Source organism: Aplidium turbinatum, chromosome 7, assembly GCF_918807975.1.
Source record: "Aplidium turbinatum chromosome 7, kaAplTurb1.1, whole genome shotgun sequence".
Lineage (NCBI taxonomy): Eukaryota > Metazoa > Chordata > Ascidiacea > Aplousobranchia > Polyclinidae > Aplidium > Aplidium turbinatum.
Genome location: NC_137478.1, coordinates 6,027,632 through 6,052,397, shown reverse-complemented (window position 1 = coordinate 6,052,397; position 24,766 = coordinate 6,027,632). Strand labels below are relative to the sequence as shown.

The window sequence follows — 24,766 nt, the reverse complement described above, 5'->3', positions numbered from 1 at the left end:
TTTAAAACAAAACTCCATTAGTAAAATTATCTGAGAAAATATTGTTGTTTTTTTTCAAAAAGCATCTTTTTCTAATAAAAATGAATTTGATTCATTATTACAAAAAATAACGAGGGTTTTCTTCAACTTCTGGGCTTGCTGGAAAGTTTATCAAAAATAATTTTTCTTTGTCGGAAAACAACAAAAGATATTATAAAAATAAAATAAAAAGGTGACAATACCGCAATGGTTTGAGACGTGCATGCAAAGACCTGAGGTACTGGTGCGGGTATTTGTAATTTGTAAGTTGCTATAACAGATGGAGTGTTTTGGCTGGTAGATATTTTTAAACATAGGACAATTTTTCCTATGAACCAGTTGACTGCAGTTATTGTGACCCTTCCATCACTCAGCCAAAGAGTTGATTCATGCTTTAAACTTTGTTTGGTAATTTAAAAAAAGAGTCCTGGCAAGGGTGGAAATCGAACCCAAGTCAACAAAATAACTACCTCATCCAATCTTCAAACCGCTAGGCCTTGCTGCCGGTGGCGAAACGGTCACTTAATTTAGTTTCTTTCAGAAATGCTTCGAGAAGAACGCTCATAATATTACGTGCATGTGGCACTTCATCTGCTGCAGCGGCCTACAGGTTACAAATACGCTTCCGCCTACCAGTAGGCTACAGTAGCTTATATGTCGAAAAGATGAATATAATTAAGTCTCATGAAGGCACAAAAACTAGCCTGCTTAGCAAATAACCAGGGCAAGGAATAGAGTGTAGTTTAGCTATCGTAGGAACTGCGGGCCTACGTTGAAACTTTATTTTTAATTTGTTTTCGTCGTATTTTATTTTTAACTTCATCATTACTGTTGCATTTTGACAAACAAAAAATAAGTTTAAAAAACTGCAGCAAAACTGAAACTTTATTTTTAGTTTGTTTTCGTCGTATTTTATTTTTAACTTCATCATTACTGTTGCATTTTGACAAACAAAAAATAAGTTTAAAAAACTGCAGCCTTTTCATTAAACAATTAATTAATATGCATGGTTGTCCTTTTTGGAAAAACTCAGCATTTAGTTCCGCAAGAGAACGCAAGAGTGTACTCACTCGGTAACCATGGCAACAATTTATGGTGCCAAAGACATTTCAACTTTTAAAATGTTTGTGGCATTATTCATGGAACAATCAAAACTATTTTTTCTCAATTCGTAAAATTTCCTTAAGAAATTTATGCAATTGCATTATGTGAAGCAGATTTCATCAAGATGTGGGACTGTAGGATAACAATACCAAGGCAGCAAGTAAGGTAGAGTCAGGTAGCCTACTGTACCTAAAGCAAGCAATTGAACAAGCCTGCTACAGATAACTTGCAGAGAGGTCATGGCATTGACGTGTTAGCTATCAGGTAACTATCAGAGATAAGTTGTGATTCCAGCCTTGGTAGAGTTTAGTTTACCTAACATTTGCAATGATTCACTTTGGGTAACATTGGTTGTCCGCCCTGTCAGCTCAGTGGTTACGCACCCGGCTCAAGATCACGTGGCGCTGGTTCGACTCTCGGGGTGTGCGCTTGAGCAACGCATTTCAGGACTGCTCTCCATTCAGTGGGACCTAGTGAATGGAATAATTCCCTGGCAACAATACTTCAACAATCGGAAAACTTCACTCTGCCAATCTCGGTAACCGGCCTTGCGTCAAGAGCAGTAGCGTAGCCAGGAATTTTAAAAGGGGAGGGTTTTCGCCTAAAACGACACCCAGCGGCGGGGGTCTGGGGGCCTCCCCCAGAAAATTTTGAAAAATTACATTGAATTTGGTGCATTTTGAGAGCATTTTCAACAAAAATGTGGGTATGAATATTCCTGTAAAATGGTGCTGTCCGGTGGCATAGCAAAAGCATTAGATCATTTTTTTTTTTCGGCATTTTTCGGAAATAAAGCTAAGTCTCTATGTTTTCTTGTTGCTACTTCCTGGCTGAGATATTTGAGTGTTTGGTATTGGCAAAACTCGCTCTTTTAATGCAGATTTGTTTAAAATTAGGCAAATTTTTTTTAGACTGAAAGCATCATTCTCAATATCGTGACGTCACACGCGTGCCAAAGGGGGGGTTGTAACAACCAAAACCCCCCCTTTGGCTACGCCACTGGTCAAGAGCCTCTACAAGTATGCGAAACTACCAGGAATAACCTATCAAGGCTTTGTCAGTCTGAGGATAAAGATTCAAAACCAACAAACGTACATGCTCAGCCTATGATAGAATTGGCTTGTGGGCAGCAACAACAATCATCGTTTAGTTCAGTTGAAAAGTTGTTTTCTTTATCATGATAAATCAAAGGTTGCTATTTGCCAGAAAAATGCCGCAAAAATTCCAAAGGAAATTGAGCGACAAAGCGTTTTAGACATGATATGCAGTAATCTTTTTTTGGAGTTTAATATATTCAATTAAACGTCCTGTAGTATTTAAAATATCGTAGGTCATAGGCTACTTTTGAATTTCCGAACATAGTAATAGGCGAATAATAATAATGGTGTTGCAAGTACAGTATTGTGTTTTACCTTACATGATAAAATGAGCTTCCATAAACCTGTAAGAGACCAGTTTCTTAATCTTAACCACCATACGTACATTGAAGACTTAGTTACAACAGTTGTAAAACTGACTGAATCCATTCTAAATTGATACATTGCATAGGCTATAACACAACAGCGGTAAATTAATCTTTCAATACAACTCAGTTTTTATCACATTACCAGTTTTACAAGCTTTTTTGGAGCTGGTATACAAGCCCCCCCCCCCCCCCCCCCTGGTAACTCATGACAAAGAGGAATTGACCAAAACATGTGGATTGAAGTGTGTGAACAGTAAAGCAAAGGTAAAGTAGTTTCACCTTATATGTTTAGTTGAGTCCTGTCTTTGTCATGAGTTACCATGAGGCATAAGGCTGTCATGAGTTACCAATGTACACCAGCTCCGATTTTTTGTTAGGCTATTAATTTTGATTTTTTTTGTCCCATTTATTTTTTGAATATAACTTTGTCCCTCTATTTCACAGTAGCCTACCGTAGTTGCGGTAATCGATTTCTTGTGTTTGCTGTTAGAAATGTTAGCTGTGAAACTGTTAGAAGTGAAGCTGTTAGAAAATATTAATAATGCACCAATCAAATGTAGTCTTTATTGTAGTTAACAGTTTTTAAGATAGTGCATTTTGTTGTATGAAGTAAACATTGACTTTCAGCGGTTGAGCAGCCAGATATATACCGTATATTGCAAAGATAACAGAGAAAATTGAAATTTTGTCCCTTTGGTGATTAAATTGTGTGATGCCAATGCAATTGTTACAGGTGAAAGTTTGTTGTGCAGCAGAAAGTAAAGATCAGCATCAGAATGTTTCAAGTCAATAAGCAGATGATGCAACATGTTTTCACTTCTTCAGTAATTGGCAACCAAAGGTTTGTACATTATAGCAGTCTCAGTTTTATTAAAATGAAGAATAGCAGCCTTAGCCAGTAACCTTAGCTGTCATTTTTTATCATCAAGGTTGTTTATAATTTTTCTTTTTAGTTTACCGGTATCTATAGAAAATATATTAGGACAGAACAAAAACAAGTCAAAAGATAATATTAATATTCATGTTTGTGATTTGACCTGCTGAAGTAAAACACATCTATATATATTTGTCAGATATAGGGCAAGTCGTTGACAGGATCTTTGATGAGCTTTCAATAGATGCATTTAATTTGAACAAGTATGGCATATGTAAATTCCTAGGTTTGTGTTCTCTTGAGAATAAAACTATACAATCAAATACACCAGATTACAATAAATCATATTTGTTGATATACAGCTACCGCAAAATGACTTCAGACCTTTCTAAATTTTCAAGAAAAACAAGCATTTTGTATACAATGAAATTTTTTAATAAAAACTATCGACCTTTCTTAATAATTTGTCACATTGCATTATTATAACCTTCTTCACATTTTTCACAATCTTTGCATTGTTACTCACAATGCTTATTGTTAGTGGTATGATCTGATGTAAAACGCACAGCTACAAACCTGGCGTAAATTTTGGTAAAAAGGTCCGAAGTCATTTTGCGGTAGCTGTATTTGTTTATATGTTTTACAGTATAGAAGCATTATATGCATTCTTGCCATATTTTTAATTATCAACATGAACGTTAAATGATATATGGTAAAATTATGGAAACTTTAGTTCAACAATCTTTTGAGGTTGGTTTAACATCACCTAAAGTTGGTGAAAAGCGATATTTCTTGGCGTCACGACAATCTTCTAAGGAAACCACCCTACCTTCTAGGAAGGGCAAAGAAGAAGAGTCTTTGCAATGCAAGTATGATGCAAGATTAGCGAGTGCTGCCTTAAGACAGGCAGCAGAAGGTGGATTTTTACTCTCACCATCTAGGACATTTCTGCTTGAAAAGTAAGATTATGCAATATGCATGCAAGGCACTCCTTGATTTAGTGATGTTGTGGAACTGTTAATTGTTGTTTTTGGAATCAAACAAAGGATTTTAAAATATTCCAACTTAATCAATCATCAATGATTTTATTTTTCGTCATTAACGCATTCGGGACGAAAAAGATACTAACTACAAAAATCGATATAGACCTACCAGCACGTTAATGAATGGGGAAAAGGCGGCAAAACCTTGAAAGATTTAAAACATGCCTGAATGAAAAATTATGTAGTAGGCTTAAGATTCTATTTGAATAAGAACTTCTGATGATCCGTTAAAGGTGAAACAAGCTGTTAAGGATTCAGATAGTAATAACTATATTTGATTTAGTTACAAAATGGTATGTTCTCTTTGTATCACCATTCATGGCCTTTAGAAAATTATTTTTCAGTGTAGTTTATGTGTTTGTAAAAGCAAAATTGAGCATCAAAAATGGTTTAGACTTTAGAAGATCTTCAAACTTTTCTTTGTACTTGAACGAGTTCTCAGTGTAAGAATGCTTTATTTTAATCCAGGTGCAAGAATGCCAACAAAGAAACAAGTTCCTTGCGACAAATTGAATTTATCCATCTTACAAATTCTCGAATACGGACGCTCGGCTATATTCAATCCTGTCGTAACCTTACTATTTGTATTCTTAACAACAATTATCTTACGCGATTTAGTGCACTTGAAAACTGTCGATTTCTGAAGAGGCTTGATCTTCATAGCAACCAGGTAGAGTTTGTTTATATTGAATTGTTTACAATTTTTAAATATAGATTATTGTTATGGTTATGCAAAGTAGTTATTGTTATAGGTGTAGTTACAATCTGGCAAAAACTAAAGTATATAAGCCTTAAACTTGAGTAAACGTTAATGCAAAATTTTTGTGGAGAACTAGTTTTGTAATTTTTTAATTAACCAAAGCTGCATGTATATTTGATCAAATCATTTTGTATTTTATTGATCGTAAAACAAATGGGGTATTCTTAAAGTAATTTTAACAACAATAGTGTATTAATGTGTCAGCTTGTAAGTTGTTTTTAGATTGTTTCTTTTGTCATCATAACGATATCATTCCATCCAGTTTATTGTTTTCTCCAAGCTTTTTAATATCCACCTGTCACATAGATTGCCAGACTCCCAGATGAAGAGTTTTGGGCATCCATGAAGAGTTTGCTGCTTCTTAATCTTCATGATAATGGAGTTGGGAGGCTGGAATGCATCCAATCACTGTCTCATTGTCCAAATCTTCTAGCATTAACCCTTTATGACACTCCGATAAGTCTCAAAGTTAATTACAGGTAGGCTACGAAAATAGGCATAGGTTGTACGTTTTTAAGTTTATAACTAAAGTGTGCAATCATGTCTTAGTTTTCCTTTGGTATGACAAATGAGAACCATGGCATAGTCATACAGAAGACTTCATTCTTGGAAAATTGTTATTTGAAAATTAATTTTAAGTGTTTCTTTTTACCTAAAACCGCTAGTTATAGTATATAGAATAACTACGAAGAAAAATGGTTTCTTCAATACAACGCTAAAGTAAGCTTTCAAAAACACTTTTATTAGTCCTGCAACAAAATGCTTGTTAGAAATCTCCATCATTACATTTACAAATCATCATTCATCAAAAATGTTCCAGGCATCACATTGTAAACAGCATATGGTCACTAAAGGCGCTAGACCACCACGTGGTCGGAGATGATGAAATTATCGAAGATGCTGTTTTCACAAAGCTCTTCAGCGCAATGAATCCCGCTCTTTATATAGATCTCTGTCCTAAAGAAGCTGAAGTTAAGGTTAGATATGGTCTTTTTTAAACAGTTGTTTTTTATGTTGAGTGTTTGAATCCGACGCAGCTAAAATACTTCGGAAATAACAGACTAAATATTTGTCGATGTTTGATTTCAAGTGAAAACAAAGTCATTATGAAAAAGTGATTGCTTTTTGAGTTGATTTTGATCAACAAAACACGCTTTTGAAAAGATTTTAATTTTTTGAAAAGGAGATATAGGCTAGTTCTGGCAGAAAGTTTCGCTTCGTACATAGGTTAGTTGAATATTTTATGGAAAAAAGGCCTTTTTTTCTTCTCCCTCTATCTAGTCTTCAAACATATAGGCCTTCCCAGGTTAATTTTCAACATCTCAGCTATACGCTTATTTCGCTGGGGGTAAAATTAGATTTTGTTGCAAAAAATCCCGCAGTTTATCATTTTTGTGACGTCCAAACTCAAATGAGGATAAAACGATAGCCTAGCCTACGTTTAAAGCAATATAAAAAGTTAGTTGATTATGAAATGAAATATGAAATAAGATTATGAAATCGGATAAAATATTTTTTTCTTTCAGTATAGTCTATCTTATGTTTCAGTCTGCTCACACACGAACGTTGGAAATGGAAATAAAAACCATGATCAGGATTCTGTCGGAAATCAACATTCGCTTAGCCCATGGGTCGCCTGTGATTGTCATACAACGATGGATCAGAGGCCATCTTTGTAGAAGAAAACTGGACATCATATACTCAAAAGTCATGTAAGATTTGTTACCTTTGTGGGTATGGCTATGACTCAATGCTGCTTGTTTGTTCTGGTTTCACGCCAGTTCTTCCCGTCGGATCAGGGGTGGTTTTGTCCCAATTTAATTTTCTTCATTGAACAAAACTTCCTGCATCATTTTTCGTCAACTCAACCTTACGCCGCATGTCTTTCTCTCCTACATTTATCCAACTCACATCTCTGGTGCAAGGTTTGCGTACAACAATCTTTTCTACGTCTAGTAGTCTATAAGCGCATGTATCAGTGCATACAAACGCATAATTACGTAACCTTTAACTATTGTTCTAGAGAAAAGTTGAAGAAGGTTAATTTCTACTCTTCCCCAGCCGGTAGCCGAGGCGGTGAAGCATTCAGTCTGGACTATGACACATACTTGAAGGTAAGATGGAAGTCCCGTTTACTTTTTAAGCCATGTTTCACTGACCCGGTGCAACAATGATTTTGTGATGTCACGTTGCAGCACAAGTGCATAAAGTGAATGTACTATCAATCGTATCTAGCGACCGACTGTATAAAATGTCTATTTTTGTAATGGACGAGGCATAAACTGTAAAAGTGTCTTTTTTAAATTTATCTAACAATTGTTAACCGTTCTGAGGCACACGGACATCGCTCTATATACGTAATTCCTCCAAACGTCTCTGGGCTTAGCAGTTCTAATTTCTGCACTCCTGTAATTTCTTTTAGTTGGTTTTACATATCGGCTACCCATATTGCCAATGCCTTCCAAACCAAGAAGACAAATTTACCCCTTGATTCTTAATTTAGGTTGGTTAGCTCTTTCTCATTGAGTGTGTCGAACCTCTGACCGTCACTGCACTGAGAGACTCCAATTGTTAAAACATAGTTTTGTCTGTGTTCACTGTTATTTCGCTCTGCGAGAGGCTTTCATGAGCTCCAATAGGTCATAAAGAACATTCAGACTGCTTACCCTGATAATAAACAAAGCAATTGCTAAGGGTGCCTTTTTCCAAGAGCAATAACTTAACTACAATACACTACCTGTTAAAATAATTGTTAAATGCTACATTTTAGTGTGGGATGACTTCACAAATTAAACTTCAGTTTTCTGTTTTTCCTATTCAGCACTTGCTCAAATCGAGTTGGTTATACACTTTGACCACCAGTCAAACGTATCGTGTCCAGCTGTCCACCCTATGCTTTTGTACTGATAAATTGAACTGATGGTCATGTTCTGACTAGTCTAAAGTCTGTTAGCTTGATTATTGTTTTAATTATATTATATCGATGAATTATTACATTACTTTTGATGTAAATTCACAATTTCTTGACTTAGAACCGGCGGCCAGGGTCCAAGACTCCAAGTGCTGTGGTCAGAGAAGGGTCACAAGCCCAAAAATCGTCGAATATTGAGGTGAGAGCAGTTGCACAGCTCGACTCATTTGCTTTGTCACATTCATCTTTGAAGCTGAGAGTTGAAGGTCAAAATGGAAGGGAACTCAAGGCAGACAGTCTTCTTATCCATCTTTGTAAATTTACCACTCAGCCACTTGCATTTTTGCAATGTTGTTACGAATTTAATTTAAATTCTCCATATGCATTATGAATATATTGTATTGCATATATAAAGTAATGTGATACAAAGCGTTTAGAGTATATTCAACGTCTACATTTGGAATCGTGCTATACCAAATCCCAGCATTATGCAAACCCGGCACTGTTTATTTGAGGAAAGTAGTGAAAGTGTCTTCTGCCAAGTGTAAACCTCCTGCCACGTGATTCGTTCACCTATCTCGCAATTTATAACTAACTATATTAAGTATAATTATAACTTATAGATTTAGTTTAAAGTACTTCTGATCCTGTAGACTTGCGGTAGGTATCTGGTAGAGTCTATACCAAAATAAATTAAATTATTTTTCATACTACCTTAAAAGTATTGTAAGGTCAAAAAAAACATTCTATGAAAAGCAATTCAAAATAATGCTAACAGTTAATTAATTTATGATTTTTCACTAGGCTGAAGAAGGCGATGATTTCGATACCAAACTTTTACCACAACAATTGTACATTAACATGGCCCAGTTGGAGAAAAGCGTCATTGATTTAAGTAAGACTGTTTTGTAGTAAACTGGAGCGCAACATACAAACGGGTGTTTAAGCATTTAATATTGACAGTAGCAGCGAGGATTATATTCTTATCGTGCCAATTTTCAATCCAAATATTGTAGACATCTTGAAAGAAAAAAAGCGAATTTACAAAATATGACCATAGTAGCTGTAGGCTATATTCATTTTTGTTTAATTTGTATTAATAAATAAATTGGTTCTAAAACGTTTCATCATTGAAATCGCTGAGAAATCTGCCTTACAATGAAGTGATTTAAGCATGTGGTTGAGAAATGTAATAACGGGTTTTATAGGATCAGCATCTGACTCCAACATCACAATCCACGTAAAAAAAGATTCTGCTCTTCCTGCCAAGTCTCTCTTCTCCAAGTCTCTGACTCTCACCTTTGAAAAGGATGTCACAGGTAGGATAATTACTTAGTAATTATATCTGAGACCTAAGTTTTGTTAGATTTTGTTACTTGTCACATCGGAAACGGTGAAGAAAAAGCATAGCAGCTGCTCCATCTTAGTTTCGTTTACTGCGATTTACCCAACTGGCATAACTGACGTTTACCCAAGGGATGGCGTAACTGATATTTGCTCAAATGGGGGCGTAGCTGACGTTCGCGCAAAGGTTGACGTAACTGACGTTTGGGCAACGGTTAGCGTAACTGACGTTTGAACTAGGGTTGACGAAACTGACCTTCTCGCATGGGTTAACGTTTTTCAATTGACATTCACGCAAGGGTATACGTAGCTGACGTTTACGCAAAGGTTGGCGTAACTGACATTTGTATTTTTCGATTCACTTGACGTTTCATACGCTGTACTAACATTAATGTCCGTGTGGAATTACATTCACGATGAACAAGCGAAATACTGCAACTCATCTTGTAAGAATAAATTCTTTAAAACTATATTCTAGCTTCATTCAACTTGAAACTTTTTCACAACATCAAAGATTCTTTTTCATCGTTTTTTCCGTGTGCAAACGTTGAATCAATGTAAAAAGGTCTGAGTTGCTGTTTGGAATACGTCGCTTCAATGTAGAATTCAATGTTTTAGATCCACCTAAGTACCCGGTGGTGCCTACCACAACTCCCGCCACTGCCGCCTTAAAGAAAAGATTCCCTGAAGAAGATCTGAAAGAGGAAGTTCGTGTCCACGAGATCCCAACTTATCCTCTTCCTCCACATGCTGTTCCGGAGCCCCCACCTCCTCCACCGGACGTACCAGTAAGGAAAGATGTTGCAATCCAGTGCGTGGAAGACCCGGAAATCCCAAACCATCAATGGAGAATTCACAACAAAACCATTCAAGTGGCAGGAAGGAAACCAGCTGTTGTAGAGGTAGGTACAGTAGTGATGACTTTAATACAATGTTTGTATTGATTATATCAATCTACGACTTTATGATGTTGTATGATAGGCAGGTTAAATGAGCTTGGTGATCAATCTTTTCCAAACACGAAATCTATTGATGGATTATTGGAATCTTTATCCTCGGACTGAGAAACTTCTGTAAGATCTTATTTAGCAGCTTCCCCTGCTTGTAGAGGTTTTGAACCACTGACGCAGGCCCGGTTAGCGAAATTGACAGAGTGAAGTTGTTGATTGTTGTTGTCTGTCAGCTATTCCATTTACTCGATGTCGCTGAATGGAGAGCTGTCCTTTAAACTCTTGATGCAGCAGCATCCAGTGAATGAGATAAGACACACAAGCAGCAATAACGAAAAACTTAATAATTTTAATCATAACAATCGACCCTTCTTTATCTGTAAAACGTCTACGAGCTTGCTCAACTGCCAGGATTAAGCTTTCAAAGAGGTTTTCTCGGTCTGAGGATCAGCATGCCCCGAAATAATCTTTTTATTCGATGTTCATTCGATATTTTGTGCCTTGTCACCCGAAGAGAATATTTTGAGTCTCAGCTGCGTATTCATGATAGCTTACTTATGTCTTTTCTAGCTCGAGCCCATGCAGGATTACGTCATAATGAACCGAGAAGCTGGGAGAGATATTAGAGAGGCCATAGATTACTGGCATGACCAAGAGGCTGCAATACCTAATCCGAAGATAATCAAACAAAAGCCGCCAACTAAGGTGAAACTATGTTTTATTATAATTATAGTTTACTTTATTGTCTTTTTTCTTTATTATTTTTTATTGTCACTTTTTTTCGTGCAAACTTTTATGGTTAATAAATGTCTTAATTTGCTTCATTTCTTATGAATCTAGGCATGTGTTTGTGTGTATTTGGAAATTTTGACTTTGAATATGATAATGGTTTGGAAAAAGTAGTTTTTTGTTCCGCAAACAGATACCTTTAGAAAATAAGGCCCGGCTGGTACTAAGGACCGCTTGACAAAACAGGATTTAACATCGTATTGTTCTAACTCAAAATGTTAAAGATCAACAATAGATGTCAATGTTGTATTTGTTAAACGACTTCATCTATCACTCTTTAAATGTTTGAGTCTGAATCCTAATTAATTTCTTGACAACGTCACAATATGACGTCAGATTCTTTTGTGGTTTTGATTCTGTTTGTTTGTTGTGTATTGCTTATTTGCTTCACCACTCCTGATAGAAGTATTTACGAAAAATCGTGTGCAAAAGTAGCTTGGCATGAAAGAATCCCTTACTTTTGATCACCAGAAAGATTTATATTTGATTGTTGGAGTTGGTAAAAACTTATCAGGCCACTTTGTTCCGAGGTTGGTCAGAAATGCTTCACTTCAGTCTAGTGATTGCTTTTTTAACCAACTAAACAAGGTCCTCGACGTGTAGGCGCAGATACGTATGCATCTACTAGATATGCACCTAGATACACAACCACACAAGGCTCCATAAAATGGGCTACCAGCGGTGCTCAAAGTGCGGGCAGCATGCCGCCCGCGAGAACAATATCTGCGGCCCTCACTTGGGCTCTAGAATATAAATTATACAATCTTAAAGCTTGTAGGCCAAATTTTAAGAAAAAAATAAGGGAAAATTTTAATGCGGCCGCCAATACTCTCGAAAAACAGCATGTGGCTAAAAAAAAAACTTTGAGCACTTCTGGCCTATACACTGTACTCGGAATAGCGTCTAAACGCTGGGCGCCACAGTAAGACAGAACCTAAATATCTCGGAGCCCCGATGTGGGTGCCTACCTGGCAGGTGTATACGTCTGCAAGTCGAAGCCTGTTTCATTTAGTTTTCTTCTCTAATCTTGACACGTTACCGCAGCTCAAGGACAACGTCAGTCTTGCCACATTGATAGCGGTCACCAAGGCATACCGGGACAGGGATCGGACTGATGCTGTCGCCGTAAAGGTTGATCGAGTCATGAGAGTACAACAGGAGAGAATGCAATCCAAGCAGATTGTTGCCGCTTTCAAGGTTACTTAGTGAATTTATTTTAGATCTAGTGTGATTTTGTCATTAGTGTAAATGCCAATACAGCGGTCCCTGTATTTGTGAAGATCATTAAGTGATACTGCTGTAACCTCATTCGTCGCTTAGGTGAGATACGGAAAGATACGAAAATGCAATGGGAAGATAGATATTTCATTCAGACTGTTAACAACAGCTTGTAAGAATATGACAAACCTGGCCGTATCTTTAGTTGGTCATGTTTCGGTGTATCGTTTTCACTAATTTCACTGGAATACAGCAAGTTGCCATTTTGCTGTCGTTATCAGCACCAATTACTGTGCCTGAGATTGTATCGCTCTGGCTTTTCTAAACTTGTTTTGTGGTCGTGTTTCTGACCGCGCCTCACTTGAAAAAACTTCTCTTTTCACCACAGGCTGATCCTGTGGTTGATTTTTATATCACTCACCCGAATAAGGTTTTCCCACAAGGGCTTGCGATTGTTATTACATAAACTAGATCACGAAATTTTACGCCCTTTTTTATTATAACATTTAAATCACGTATCACGTAGTAACCAGCTCGGCGCTCATTAATGCGTTTTCCGCCCTTATGATAAACCATTACCAGAGTACATGACATTTTCAGGATGAGAAAAGAGTCAGTGCTCTGAATCAACGACAGGAAGATAGAATTCGAGTGGCTGATGCTTTACAGCAAGCTGAGATCACCAAAGCCGCCTACCTGGAATTCGTGAGTTCTAATTACGTATTAACACTACTTATGTAGAGATGACTGTTTTTCCTGGTTGAAAAGGACTAGATAGTAGATACCCTTCGATTTCGCACTGCAGAAGTAACAATGGGCCTTTTGTAATTTTACTAAACTGATGTTGTTACAAAAAAAGTTAAACTGTTTTTATTTGAAACAAGCATTTCGAAGAAATCAGAATCGGTGAGTTTGATGATCTTTGACCACTGTGACCTTCTTTACGTAGGCGCAAGAGCGTAAAGACAAAATGGTTCAACGTCGCTCAAAACGTCACAAGGATCTGTCCTTTGCTGTTGACTTCACCAACCAACATGTCTCCGTGTCGAACGCTCTAATACGTCACGACAGGCAGGCTGCGAAGGAAGATTCTGTCAATCAAAAAGAGGAGTTGGTCAGCGGGATTAAGGTGGGTTTGCTGGCAGGCTTTTTCCTATATGTAGGATTAGGTGTACTGAGGATTTTGTGTCGGACACAAAAATTTCTTATACGTGATATTAGCGCCGTGTCGTGTGTTCATTGTTCATCTATGAGGCGTGTAGGACTTCAGAGAAAAATTGTTGGAACGCCCAGTGAATTCAATCAAAAGTAAAGGAAGTTTTCATTCAATATCACTGAAGATGAAACCAATTTAGTTTTCGAAACTTTTGCTGAACATGAGTTTAGTATGATCGTTTTGGAATCTTTCATTTTTAGTAGTGTTGGACTGTTTTCCAGTTTCGCGATATTGCTTTGAGTTGGGACATACCATTACGCTATTAGACTACTGTAGCAGTAGTCCAGTTTTAATCCGGTGATGTCCCGAGGGTGGCCACGGGGACATCACCGGATTAAAACTGGACTACTACTACAGTAGTCTGATAGCGCAATGGTGTGTCCCAACTCAAATTAATATCGCAGAACTGGAAAACAGTCCAACACTACTGCTGTTCACAAATTCGGTAAAATGAAATGATACTAGTCGTTGAAATTAAATATTCATTTAATGCTTTATGCATGGAAGATATGTCAATGCGTAAAACCCTTTTCAAAATTTTAGTTTTTAAATAATTTGCAAGACTTTATCCATCCACAACAACGTGATTTAACCACTCAAAACATCAAAGTTTTGCTGTTGCAGTCGCGCGGCTTCGGAAAAACGTAAAAAAATAAGCATCACATGATAATAAAGCATCATATATTTTCTTAGGCTCAGCTATCAGAGCAAGCTGATTTAGTACGGCGCTATATGGAGCATAAGCAACTTGTGAAGCAACTGAACAGCAGCCAGGAAAAAGCTAGAATGGACGCCAGAATTTTAAAAGACGCCAATGATCGGTTCATGCAAAGCAGGCAAAGAGTAGCTGGTATCAAGGCGAGAAAGGCCAAGGCTGCGGTGCAGGTACACTGGTACAGTGTCATTATAATAACAACATTTATATAGCGCCACATCCACAGTGCAAACTATGTTCCTGGGCGCTGTACATGACCATGCGGATAAATAATACGGTACTATCAGTTATAATGTTCAGTGAAATAGAACGTTTTCAAGCGAGTTTTGAATTCATTTCAATTTTCAGCTTCTTTTACACAAATAGGCAAACAATTCCAGCAACTGGCAGCAACAACAGGGAAGGTGCGATTTCCATATTGTGTCTTACATGAAGGGTTGCATAAGAGTAACATGATACGCTCTTCTGGTGTAAAACAAGTTTAGCTAATCGTGGATCTAAGTAATCGTGAACAACGCTAAGCTAAAATGATACACCAGACGAGCGTATCATGTTATGGAATTGAATTCGCCGTTGAACAATCTCATTCAATTTTTACGTCTACTATCGTTGCTAATTTTCTGAGAGGCTTTATATCCCGCCTAAAAAGCCACATCTTTGCTAGAACAAAAGCATGTAATTTTTTATGTTAACTTGAAATTGAAAAAAACAACTCGATTGTATATTTATCAAGCAATGACCACCTGAGTATATGCTACAGTTTCCTCTTTTGTTCGATGGGTGAAGAGATAAAAATACCACTGTCAGCAGTGGCGTACCCAGGGGGAGCATTGCGATTTGTCTCCAGTTTTTAAAAAAAAATTAACGAATTAGAGTACGGCATTTAATATATTTTGGATTGCACTGTCAAAGCAAATAACAATGTTGTTGTAGACTAAGCAAATACTAAATTCATGGCTCAATCCCCCCCCCCCCCCCCCTGCGTACACCACTGATATAACACCACTGATAGCAGTACACCACTAGGTCGAAGTTCTTTCAGTCGGTGATGTCATCACCGCAGCGTTTTAAATTATTTGTTGTTGCCAAACATTAAAACGATGTAAAAACGGAAGCTTTTGCAATCCGAGTTACACTAGAAACAAAAGTTACGTTACCGTACCGTGGTGATGGCAAAGGAATTTGACTAAATGCAACGTAACAAATTCACACGTTGTTTAAAAAGAATTTTTAACGAAACAGAAATCTTTGCTCGTTCGCATTTTCTCATGACGTTTTCCACACAAGCAGTTGCTTTCATTTTCATAACATTAAAAAGTTTATCTTTAATTTGGCCTTTTGCTAACAGCAACTGTGCGGAATGTATTCTTATTACTACGGTATGTATTTTTCACTATAACTTATTGCATTAACAGACAATAGCCTACTACAATAACAATCGGAAACTTCACTCTGTCCATCTCGGTCACCGGGCCTGCGTCAGTGGTTCAAGCCTCTACAAGCATAGCGAAACTGACAAGATTAAGCCTTCTAAAAATTTTTTCTCGGTCCTACGATAATGATTCAATCAACCATTTGCTTTTAAAAAGTTGGAGTTTGTTAGTCTTAAATAAACAGGAAGTATGTTGATTATGTTTTGCATTTGTAGTCTTACCAGCATACGTCACCCTCTGCTACAACACTTCCTTCAAACATCAATGTATCTCCTCTTATTGGGCCGATGCCAACACCTAGACAACCGTCGGTTTTACCGGAGGTAAGAGAAAGAAAGCCATCTGATATTCCTTCTTCAATCCTTCCGACACGAAATTCTGTTGCCGTTTTGCCGCCTGTTCCTCCATATCCGTCATCTGCTTATGATCCTGGGCTTCTAGCGCAAATTTCAGATACAAAGGTTTCTGCTCCCGCTACCAAGACTTGAATTTTTGCACGTGTTTTGCTGTTTATCTTAGTCATTATATTATTGTATTTTGTTTGCACATTGTTGTTTGTACGATTCAGTGAAATTACAAAAAACTTATGTTAAAATTGCAATTGTAGCTAAAATACACATTTTGCTTCATTTCATTTGTTGCGTTTCGTGTTTACTGTCCATTATGATACATCTCAATTTGGTGGTTTAGAATTTGATTTAATCAGGACCTAATAAATCTTATCGGAAAAATGATGAAACGTTTTAATGGCAACACTTTTGATCCTGGCTATTTTTTAATTGTTGACATAAAAATTGTCCGGTTTGATGTTTCTAGAGATTAGTAGGCCTAGTTATGATATTCCAAATACACCGTGGCTTTGTACCTTGTTTATTGACTTCCAGGAAATTTTTTCAACAGAAAGTTGTCCGCCCCGTTAGCTCAGTGGTTACGCGCCCGGCTCAAGATCACGCGGCGCTGGTTCGACTCTTGGGGTGTGCACTTGAGCAACGCATTTCAGGACTGCTCTCCATTCAGCGCCACCTAATGAATGGAATAACTCCCCGCCAACAACACTTTGACAATCGGAAAACTTCACTATGCCAATCTCGCTAACCGGCCCTGTGTCAACACTTAAGAGCCTCTGCAAGAGTAGCCTATGGGAAACTAGTAGCCTAACAGGAATAACCTATCAAGGCTTTGTCAGTCCGAGGAATGTGGATAAAGAATCAACCAACCAAATCAAAGTACGGTATCTAGACAATCTGTAACCAGCCTACTTCTTGTGTCTGTAGAGGTTTCCTTTGACTGGTCCGAATGAGAAAAAAAAAAAAAACTGTTGCCTTTCGTGTCTTATTTTAAGTGAAAACAAAACAGCAGTCATTTTTACCCTGAGTTAGGCTTGCCTTGTGATATCAGTTTGTTAGCATTGGGGCCTTGTCGGCTAATTTGATTATTGAAAACGCTTTAATTTAGCCTACTAACGGCGACGTAAGAAATTTTCATCTAGTAATAACTTAGGCTATTCTCCAAGTTATGCTACTTTTGGCAACGGCAATTTGGCAGTTAGCTTATAGTGTAACATCTTTAACAAACATTATAATACTAGCCTATTTAATAGCCTACAAAAAGTGCTCAAAACCAAGTAAAAAAGCAAAGCAAATTAGCCTAGGGGAAGCTCGGGTTAGTTGAGCCACTGGGTTAGTTGATCCCCCCCTTTCAATTCTTAAATGTGGACAGGTAACCACATTTTATCATCACGTGATCTTAAAGTTTCTCATCGCGTGGTCTCCTGTCTGGTTTGAGTTGACAATGGATATTATATGTGGTGCTGAAGTTAAAAAGTTGAGTTTTGACCTTCGAAAGTAGATTTTGAAAATAGAGGTATGTCCAATAATACTTTTTTTACTTGGTTACTGAAACAGTTTCATTTAACTTGTTTGGTAGCTTACCAAACAAGCTACGTTCTGAATAAAAAGCGGCATGGTGTGCCATGAAGTTTTGCTGTAGTTTTAACATTTTCATGGCGGTATAGTTAAGGTGTTAGTTGAGTCACTGCCTTCGGTGTTAGTTGAGCCAGTGTATTAAGGGCGTTATAATGCTTACGAAACCTCCACACACCTTACATAGATTGCAGCCGTTGGATAAGTTTGTTTACGGTCCAATAAATCTCTTTGAACTACATAAAACTCAACAAAAGGTCATAAACGTGGTCAAGCTATAATGAAATGGTGTTATTTGGATGCCGTAGCAATACCTTCATTATTTTATCTGCACATTGAGTTACGAGCAACTCTTGGAACAATTGTTAACCTGTTTTCGTACATTGATATTATTACTTTAAATATAAACTAAGGCTTCGAAAAGAAATGTGGTTAAATTTGTGTTTTCAAAAATAATAAATGATGGCTCAACTAACCCTTGCCGTGGTGTTAGTTGAGCCATTTGACTACTAGTTTTTAAACACCTGTGGACCCGGTTGTCGTCGTTCGATAAGGCTTGTACTTCCTACAAATATTGTTTAATATACGCAGAAGGTAGACCACTGTGAATGAAGAAATAAAACCAACTCATATAAAAAAAAAATTGCAAAAATTGGCTCAACTAACCCGACCTTCCCCTACATCAAATATAGCCTAGCTGTTAGGCCTACTTTCTAAAACCTCTCCAGTCTGTTTTTGTTTGATGGGGATTTTAACAAACATATAGTTGATTGCTTAAACTAGTAGGCACGGATTCCTGACAGTAGGCTACAATATTTTTAACGGAGTTATTTTTTTGTTTTAACTACTTGTAGGCTAGCCTACTTATATTAGATTCTATTATAGTTAGGCCTACCATATTTTCATCGCCTAAAAAGAGGACACGTTTCGCCAGCAAGTAGAGTTTTACGCTTGAAGAATCTTTTACATGTTTTTAGGTCATTACATAGGCCTACATAGCAAAATTTACCAAAAAAAAACAAGAAAACAGATTGACTGAACGTTAAACTTATTTTTTCTCATTTCTAGTGCTTCCTTCAGGGATACCTAGACACTAACGAGATGCGAAACTTAAAATCCGTCCGTCCAACTGAAGGGCTAACCATGTTGTCTACAATGAATTGCACAATGCGGTGTTACTACGCGAGAAAATGTTTGTATTGCACTGGTTGTTTTATTCGTCGTTTCACAAAAGTTGTAGCTGTAGCCTACATTATTGTCAATCTTATGTTGATGACAAAATTATTAATATTGTAAGTTACAGTATAACCAATTCATTAGGCTACATGTAGAATCCACAAAAGAAAAAACGACTAATGGCTTACTGTATTGTTCATAAACTTGGCTACAAGGTTATGTACACAAACAAAAATAATACCCATAAACATCACTGGACAATCAGATATCATAACTTCACACTGTAACCACAATCAGGCAATGACACAAATTCAAGTAGCCTAGGCTATTTGCAGTATTGCGTGAACCACCTGTTCCAGACAATTGTTCACCTAATCAAACGTCATATAAAAACCGTTCAGGTCTACTGAATCTTAGCGTATTACGTCATGGAATTTTTCCTAAAAATGAGCCAAAATTGCACCATCGTTCGTAAGACTTGTATCAAACCTGTTTAAACATGAAACATGGCATCACCACCTTTGAACACCTGTTTGAATTGCGTGACAATGTCTTTCCCTATTGCGTCACAGTACTGCGTACGTGAGTTTGAGATATTGATATCTATTCTGGTCATTCGTGAAATGGTTGCTTGAGAGTTAGTCGCACATTTAACTGTTTTGCTTAGTGTTTGTCAGCTGGACGAAAATTTCCATCTTTTATCCAAGTAATCTGTTCTGTAGTGACAAGTTTTAGTGGTGTACGGCGTTGCATCCAATTTCGACAGCCAGGTGGCTAATTTTACAGAAATACAATTTTGAATAGACGTTTCAAAGGAGTGTTTCTTTATCGGTCATTACATGCAGACGAACGGATTCGGGAATCTTATGTTACAATTTTCCCACGAAGAGATTATGGTTTACCGCTGTGACCACCACCACTCGTTAGCTTGCCTACTGTTCGAGCCATCTTCGAGCCCTATAGCTTCCTTAAGACAACAAAGGATTTTATATTTTTAAGAGTCAGCAAAAAGTAAAAAAGTTTCAGTCAGACAGCAATTACTGCAAAATGTGACAAACCAGGCACGGCCTTCAGGTCAAGCCTTAACTTTTTTCAACAAGGAATGGTCAGCCTTAACGAAATTGTTAAATTATTTGCAAGAGATATGACTAAAACAGTAGGCTGCACATTACCGTTAAGATGCTAAAAACGGCATGAACTAAGAAGCTGTTCCTTTCCTTGCAAAGCTATAGGCCTATCCATGCCACGACTTCTTTTCATGTAGGTTAGGAGTTACACACATTGCAGTTTTAGACATTCGTTTCGATTTGTTTCAAGTAACAAACGTACCAAACTGAGTTGGTAATCAACAACATCTACAAGGGTTGTATTTATTAACTATGGTTGTATCACAGTGACGTTCGGTGGCTTAAACCGTTGGGAAAGCAACTTGGAAATATGCTGCAGCAAGGTAGTAGGCACGAAGGGCGTAACCGTCGGGCGAAGCCCGAAGGCGTGTTGCCAAAGGCAACACTTCCAGCGGGGGGTCTGGGGGCCTTCCCCCAGAAATTTTTAAAAAACACTTCCAATTTGGTGCGCTCTGAGAGCATTTCCAAAACAAATCAAAAATAAAAATCTATCAAATTGTGCTTCGCCTATGTCGTGATCTAGGGATTGTAGATCATAGGGATGTGAAACTTCATCCGCTTTTGGCTTAGCCGCAACACTAGAAGGGTTACGTTTTTTTGTAATTTATAAAATATTTTACTTTTTATAGGTTATATAAGAAGAGTGGGGTTGGTTTTAAAGTAATTTAAGGTTTTTAGTTAAAAGTAAGCCAGCAGTAAAGCGTAAAAAAAATGTCAAATTGGCAATTGACCCTTCTAATGTTGAAGGAACAACGGAGTTGCGCGTCCCGTAATGTACTGTCCCTAGTCGTGATCATACCAGAGGGATCATACATCCATTTAATGTTTAGAAGTCATGAACTGTCACGATTTCTTTCTATCTCTTACCAGGAAAAAGACTTGGAAAGGTTCAATGACGTAGTTTAATGGGTCAAACCGAAAAGCAGTCAATTAAATTCACGGATAGTTCTACTGGTGAAATGATATATAAAAACGCTTGAAGGACTCCAACGAATGGTTCACCACTTCCAACAATTAATCAAAGTAATAGTAAACAGCAATAGATTCCAATGCTTGCGACTATTGATCGAGTTTAACGTGATCCACTCACAGCTTCTCATACGATTCTAATTTCAATCAGAAATTATATTAGCATCAACTTTGCTTTACAGTACTCGTATTCAATACTTCCACTCTCGATCAACAATAATCTTTGCGTCTATTAACAACTGCTACTACTACAATAATGAACTCTCATCACCAACTCATCATAATACAACTCCCATAATAATAATCTCAGAATCTCAGAATAAACATTACACAAACTACACCACTATTTATAGTTGGCTGTTCAGTCCAATAACTTCGAGAAGGTTACATCATAAAGAACCATCGTTCGGTCACGTAGCATTTAAAAGGTAAACAACAGAAGCTTATAGAAGGTCACGTAGGGAAAATGATTCCAGAAAACACGTTACATAATACAGATTTCGTCATCAGAGGTTACTTCAGGTCATAACCGACAATAACACAACGCACCAGAATTCCATAATGAAAATAGCACATTCGTTGAAGATACAAAGCAAGCCATCGCGAAGCATTGCACCTTGATTGTGACATACGCCCCCCCTTAGAATATTGTTGCAAACAATATAACAACACAATCAATACAAAACACACCATAAAACAATTAATTACTCAATAATCAGTTCTCATAAGTCTATCGTTGCATGATCTACCAACGATAGCTTTTCTCAAAACAATAGTCACGTTTTCTGCGAAAGTCTCCAACGTCCTCAACATCTTCAGTGCATCGGCGAGCGAGATGACCCATCTTCCTACATCGGAAACACCTCCTCTCCGAACAGTCCTTGGCGAGATGACCTTCTTTATGACAATTGTAGCAAGCCTTTTCATCAAAAGGGCAGCTCCTGGCTATGTGTCCAATCTCCCCACATCGGTAGCAATGGTTGTCACGGCAACGTCTGTTTTCTGAATGTCCGCCGTTAGCAACGCATTCCCTGGCGAAGTGTCCGCGTCTACCGCATCTATAGCAAACTCCAAATGGTCGTCGCCCGCCTCTTCTCCTCGGTTCATCGCGTTCGTAATATCCGTCATCGTGAGATCGTTGCTGATTATCTGCAGAACAATCTCGAGCAAAGTGACCATTCTTGCCACAAGAATAACAAGTAACTTCAGAATCTCTCTCAAAAACATTTCCGATTATCAGATCAACTAAAGAGTTTTGTAAACATAACGCTTTCACAGTCCCACTACAATACGGAGTTTCGATAGATATCATCGCTAACGGTCCTTGGATTGAAGTGGTATCTATTTTTGTCACATGGCCAGTTTTTCCCGTTAATTGACTGTCTTTAACCAAATCTCTCCTCACTATTATACCAGTAGAACCAGAATCACGTAAAACTTTTACCTTTTTGTCTCCAACTTTCCCATCCACTACTGGCAGGTGATCTTCAGGTATTATTTTTCCGCAAACATCTTCATCCGGATTCTCCTCGTCAAGCGTGGGTTCAGGAATCATTAACGCACAACCGCATCGATAAACGTCCGTGTCTTTATCTTTTCCAGACTGATTAGGTAAGGAAAACGACTTGTCCTTGCATTCCTTCGCTTCGTGTCCTTGCCTATTGCAACGATTGCACCACTTCCTCGATTCCTGATGATTTCTGTTAGTCTTCCTCCGGCAGTTAACAGATTTATGACCTAAGCCATTACAATTAAAACAACGTACTTCTCTTGGAACAGCACCTCCTTTAAAATTATTTGTTTGCTCTTCGTCATTATCGCATGACAACGTTTCTTCAGTCGACAACTTCTCATCATGAGCAACTAAGTACTGTTCTGCCACACTGGCTATTTCTTCTAGATTCTTTGGACTTCTCTCCATTAGATAAACAGACAGATCTTTTGAACATGAATCTGTGAATTGTTCCTTAACTATAAGGTTTGCCAATCCGTCCAATGATTGTTCGGCCCCCGAAAGTTCAAACCATTTTAACAAAAGGTTTCTCAAACGTTCAATAAATTGACCTGGACTTTCGTGTTTTTCAGGCTTTGCCTCACGGAATCTTTGACGGTATCCATGCTCGGTAAAATTGTATCGCTTTAACAGAGCTAACTTCAATCTGTCGTAATTCATGGCTTCTTCTTGTGAAAGCCTTGAATATACATCAAGAGCTTGTCCCGATAATAACATGCTTAGCTGGGTAGCCCACGTCGACTTCTCCAATTTGGCTATTGTAGCATATCTTTCAAATCTTAACAAATAACTATCCAACTCATCTTTTTCTTCAACAAATGATGGCAAATCTGGACGTCTAACTTGCGCCACAATAACATCTCGAGCATTATCATTAGTAGAATTAGATCGCTCACCAATGTCCAGCTTTTGTCTTTCTAATTCAAGTTTTAACTTTTCCAATTCATATTGCGCTCTTCTTTCTTCAGCTTCTGCTTCGCGCTGCGCTTGTTTCTCTTCAGCTTCTCGTTGAGCTTGTTTTTCTTCAGCTTCAGCTTCGCGCTGCGCTTGTTTCTCTTCAGCTTCTCGTTGAGCTTGTTTTTCTTCAGCTTCAGCTTCGCGCTGCGCCCGCTTCTCCTCTGCTTCGCGTTGCGCCCGCTTCTCTTATGCTTCAGCTTCAAGTTGTGCTCGCTTTTCCTCAGCTTCAAGTTCTGCTTTCCTTATTTCACGAGCAGCTCTTCTATCTTCTCTTTCGTCAGCTTCTCGCTGAGCTTTTTGGTCCATTATCTTGTGATACTCTTCCATCACAAACTGAGACTTCTCATTACCAGTCAGCCCCAATCGTTCAGCCATGCTCCCTAAGTCTTCAATCATCTCATGTTTGACAGTATCCGCCATCTTGACATTAATTTATTATTCTTTCAATAAATCTTTCGGTATTCTTCGGTTTTTCTTTTTCGGTTATTCCCGGACGAGCCCCCAGAATGTCACGATTTCTTTCTATCTCTTACCAGGAAAAAGACTTGGAAAGGTTCAATGACGTAGTTTAATGGGTCAAACCGAAAAGCAGTCAATTAAATTCACGGATAGTTCTACTGGTGAAATGATATATAAAAACGCTTGAAGGACTCCAACGAATGGTTCACCACTTCCAACAATTAATCAAAGTAATAGTAAACAGCAATAGATTCCAATGCTTGCAACTATTGATCGAGTTTAACGTGATCCACTCACAGCTTCTCATACGATTCTAATTTCAATCAGAAATTATATTAGCATCAACTTTGCTTTACAGTACTCGTATTCAATACTTCCACTCTCGATCAACAATAATCTTTGCGTCTATTAACAACTGCTACTACTACAATAATGAACTCTCATCACCAACTCATCATAATACAACTCCCATAATAATAATCTCAGAATCTCAGAATAAACATTACACAAACTACACCACTATTTATAGTTGGCTGTTCAGTCCAATAACTTCGAGAAGGTTACATCATAAAGAACCATCGTTCGGTCACGTAGCATTTAAAAGGTAAACAACAGAAGCTTATAGAAGGTCACGTAGGGAAAATGATTCCAGAAAACACGTTACATAATACAGATTTCGTCATCAGAGGTTACTTCAGGTCATAACCGACAATAACACAACGCACCAGAATTCCATAATGAAAATAGCACATTCGTTGAAGATACAAAGCAAGCCATCGCGAAGCATTGCACCTTGATTGTGA

The 24,766-nt window shown here is 37.7% G+C and overlaps 1 protein-coding gene across 2 annotated transcripts; it reads left to right on the top strand.

The window, feature by feature from the left end:
• Nucleotides 1-1,154: 1,154 nt before the first annotated feature.
• Nucleotides 1,155-16,709, top strand: LOC145774148 (uncharacterized). Of its 2 annotated transcripts, XM_082585314.1 has the most exons (18): nucleotides 1,155-1,386; nucleotides 3,321-3,428; nucleotides 4,298-4,420; nucleotides 4,973-5,174; nucleotides 5,571-5,743; nucleotides 6,085-6,241; nucleotides 6,813-6,976; nucleotides 7,288-7,378; nucleotides 8,297-8,374; nucleotides 8,980-9,070; nucleotides 9,384-9,494; nucleotides 10,138-10,421; nucleotides 11,040-11,174; nucleotides 12,303-12,455; nucleotides 13,077-13,181; nucleotides 13,426-13,605; nucleotides 14,386-14,577; nucleotides 16,056-16,709. In XM_082585314.1, the coding sequence occupies exons 2-18, from the start codon at nucleotides 3,364-3,366 to the stop codon at nucleotides 16,326-16,328; spliced, it is 2,577 nt and encodes an 858-aa protein (XP_082441440.1). In that variant the 5' UTR covers nucleotides 1,155-1,386; nucleotides 3,321-3,363; the 3' UTR covers nucleotides 16,329-16,709. The 2 variants fall into 2 exon arrangements, with proteins under 2 accessions (XP_082441440.1, XP_082441439.1); XM_082585313.1 differs by lacking the exons at nucleotides 1,155-1,386; nucleotides 3,321-3,428 and having other exon boundaries at nucleotides 4,123-4,420.
• Nucleotides 16,710-24,766: the final 8,057 nt, after the last annotated feature.

What these genes read in the sequence shown, in the direction of transcription:
- LOC145774148 (XM_082585313.1), top strand. Translation starts at nt 4,164, where the DNA reads ATGATATATGGTAAAATTATGGAAACTTTAGTTCAACAATCTTTTGAG. An exon ending in ATCATATACTCAAAAGTCAT is followed by an intron (nt 6,977 to 7,287) that starts GTAAGATTTGTT and finishes CTATTGTTCTAG; the next exon opens with AGAAAAGTTGAAGAAGGTTA. An exon ending in CTTTGAAAAGGATGTCACAG is followed by an intron (nt 9,495 to 10,137) that starts GTAGGATAATTA and finishes TCAATGTTTTAG; the next exon opens with ATCCACCTAAGTACCCGGTG.